Source organism: Coffea arabica, chromosome 9e (assembly GCF_036785885.1).
Source record: "Coffea arabica cultivar ET-39 chromosome 9e, Coffea Arabica ET-39 HiFi, whole genome shotgun sequence".
Classification (NCBI taxonomy): Eukaryota; Viridiplantae; Streptophyta; class Magnoliopsida; order Gentianales; family Rubiaceae; genus Coffea; species Coffea arabica.
The window spans coordinates 27,724,992-27,727,664 of record NC_092327.1 but is presented as its reverse complement, the minus strand read 5'-3'; the positions used below and the strand labels follow the sequence as shown (position 1 = coordinate 27,727,664).

At 38.2% G+C, this 2,673-nt stretch overlaps 1 protein-coding gene across 1 annotated transcript; it reads left to right on the top strand.

Moving 5' to 3' along the window:
- Positions 1–259: 259 nt before the first annotated feature.
- LOC113709488 (ABC transporter G family member 23-like) lies at positions 260–2,322 on the top strand. The gene has a single exon (XM_072066435.1). The coding sequence runs from the start codon at positions 280–282 to the stop codon at positions 2,242–2,244; it is 1,965 nt and encodes a 654-aa protein (XP_071922536.1). The 5' UTR covers positions 260–279; the 3' UTR covers positions 2,245–2,322.
- Positions 2,323–2,673: the final 351 nt, after the last annotated feature.

Here is a 2,673-nt window from a genome sequence, read left to right as displayed (position 1 = left end):
AGAATTCAGATACTAGCGAGTTTCTCCAAGTAATTTGGTCGTTTGATTGATTAATACGGCATAGCTTTTGCAGTAGTCCAATTCTCAGATGACCAAACTCTGTTGGAAGATATACCAAACTTCACCTATATTGGAGACCTTCAATATCAGAAGTTTTAATATGGTTAGAGCAATCCCAATAAAACTTAGCACTTGAAACTTCAAACATCACTTGCCTTTTTCTCTCCTTTTCACCTTTCAGATATCAAGAAGCTGTTTAATCAAATCCAAGAAAGAACCATGGCGTCATGCTTCCAACCGCAAGGACTAAACGTGGAAGAAGATTCAGCCATACTATTCTCCACTTCTGATTCACCAGGAGGATTATCATCCATCAGCACTCGATGTTCTTCATCATCATTCCATCATTCACCACCAACAGATCCATCCAAACAATCCTATGAACTCAGGTTAAGGAAACTTTCCTATACTATTTACAAAAATGGGTCTTTTTTCTTTGGAAAAATGAAGAAAACTAAGCCCATTAGTATTCTGAAATCAGTCTCTTTCACTGCAAGAAGCTCTGAGATATTAGCAGTTGTTGGACCGAGTGGCACTGGTAAATCTTCCCTTCTTCGAGTCATCTCAGGGAGGGTCAGGAACAAGGAATTCAAACCAAAAAGTGTGTTTATTAATGGCTATGCGATTACTAACACTGCTCAGCTGAGGAAAATATGCGGTTTTGTGGCTCAAGATGATGATCTGCTGCCTCTTCTTACTGTCAAGGAGACACTGATGTTTAGTGCTGATTTTCGACTCAAGGAAATGAGTACGAGAGAAAAGGAAGAGAGAGTTGATGGATTGATGGTGGAACTTGGACTTGTTCATGTTGCTGATGGATTTGTAGGAGATGAAGAGAACCGTGGGATATCAGGCGGAGAAAGAAAGAGAGTCTCAATTGGAGTTGAATTGATTCATGATCCATCAATATTACTGCTTGATGAGCCAACTTCAGGACTGGATAGCACTTCAGCACTTCAGGTGATCGAGTTGCTTTCGTCTATGGCAAAATCAAAGCAGAGAACTATACTTTTGTCCATCCACCAGCCTAGTTATCGAATGTTTGAGTATATATCGAATTTCTTGATCCTTTCTGGTGGAACTGTTGCCCATAATGGTTCGCTAGAATCACTTGAGGAGACTATAAACAGATTGGGATTTCAAATTCCTGTGCAGTTAAATGCACTTGAATTTTCCATGGAGATCATGAATGCACTTGAGAAATCAGGCTCTGAAACTACTGATGATCTCTTGATTAATTCAGAGGATGAAATGTGGCGAAAAGATGTTGGTAGAGGTCTATTTCAACCTCCTGTTGATCAATATGGAGTAAAAGGCGGATTTTTTATCAGAAACATGTATGAAATTATGGTACTTTGTTCTCGATTTTTGAAGATAATATACAGAACAAAGCAGCTGTTACTTGCGAGAACCATGCAAGCTCTTGTTGGAGGATTTGGGTTGGGAACTGTATATCTAAAAGTGCGGAACGATGCAGGAGGAGTCGCAGAAAGGTTAGGCCTATTTGCTTTTAGTCTTAGCTTTCTTCTTTCTTCCACAGTTGAAGCACTTCCAATATATCTTCAAGAAAGACGAGTCCTGATGAAAGAAGCTTCAAGAGGTGCCTACAAAGTTTCTTCTTACATGATCGCAAACACACTTATCTTCCTTCCCTTTCTATTCCTCGTCGCGATTCTCTTCTCAGTTCCTGTATACTGGCTCGTGGGGCTTAACCCTTCAATTTCTGCTTTTGCATTCTTCGTTTTCATGGTTTGGCTCATTGTTCTGATGGCTAGCTCCTTGGTTCTCTTCCTTAGTGCCATTTCTCCAGACTTCATCTCAGGGAACTCTCTGATTTGTACAGTTCTTGGTGCTTTTTTCTTGTTCTCTGGCTACTTCATCCCAAAAGAGTGCATTCCAAAGTATTGGCTCTTCATGTACTATGTTTCCTTATACAGATATCCTCTGGATTCCCTTCTTACAAATGAATATTGGAGTTTGAGAAGTGAATGTTTTTCTTGGAGCAATGCTACTCAAGATTACAGTACCAAATGTGTACTTACAGGAAATGATGTTTTGAAAGGCAGAGGACTTGAGAGGGATACAAGGTGGATCAATGTTGGGATCATGTTAGGCTTCTTTGTATTTTATAGAGTGCTTTGTTGGGTAATTCTTGCAAGAAAGGTTGCAAAGACCACAATATGATCAGCAATGTCCACTAGGCCCATGCATTTTGTAATTTTGCATATTATGGACCAATGTTAATTAACATCTTATTTACTATTTTAATGTGCAGACAAACAATGTTTAATGAGTACTACAATCTATGCAGACAATGTGACAATTTCTTTAGAATTTTGAGCTTGGACCAAACTTTTGTGGGAGTACAATGTTGACCTTGAACTAAGTTCAAAAATTTGTTATTCTGTAGAATTTTATGTTAACTAGATTCAATTAATTTATGTCACCAGCTCTGAGTGCAAGCATTCATTATATTCTTACATTAGAATGATGATCTTGGTCAATGGCAAATTCAGAATTTTGTTTTATTATTTTGGTGCAAAATGAATTTTACGACGACATGTCCAGAAAAAATAGTATTTATTCAAAAAGTATGGCAGCTCGTAAGATTAT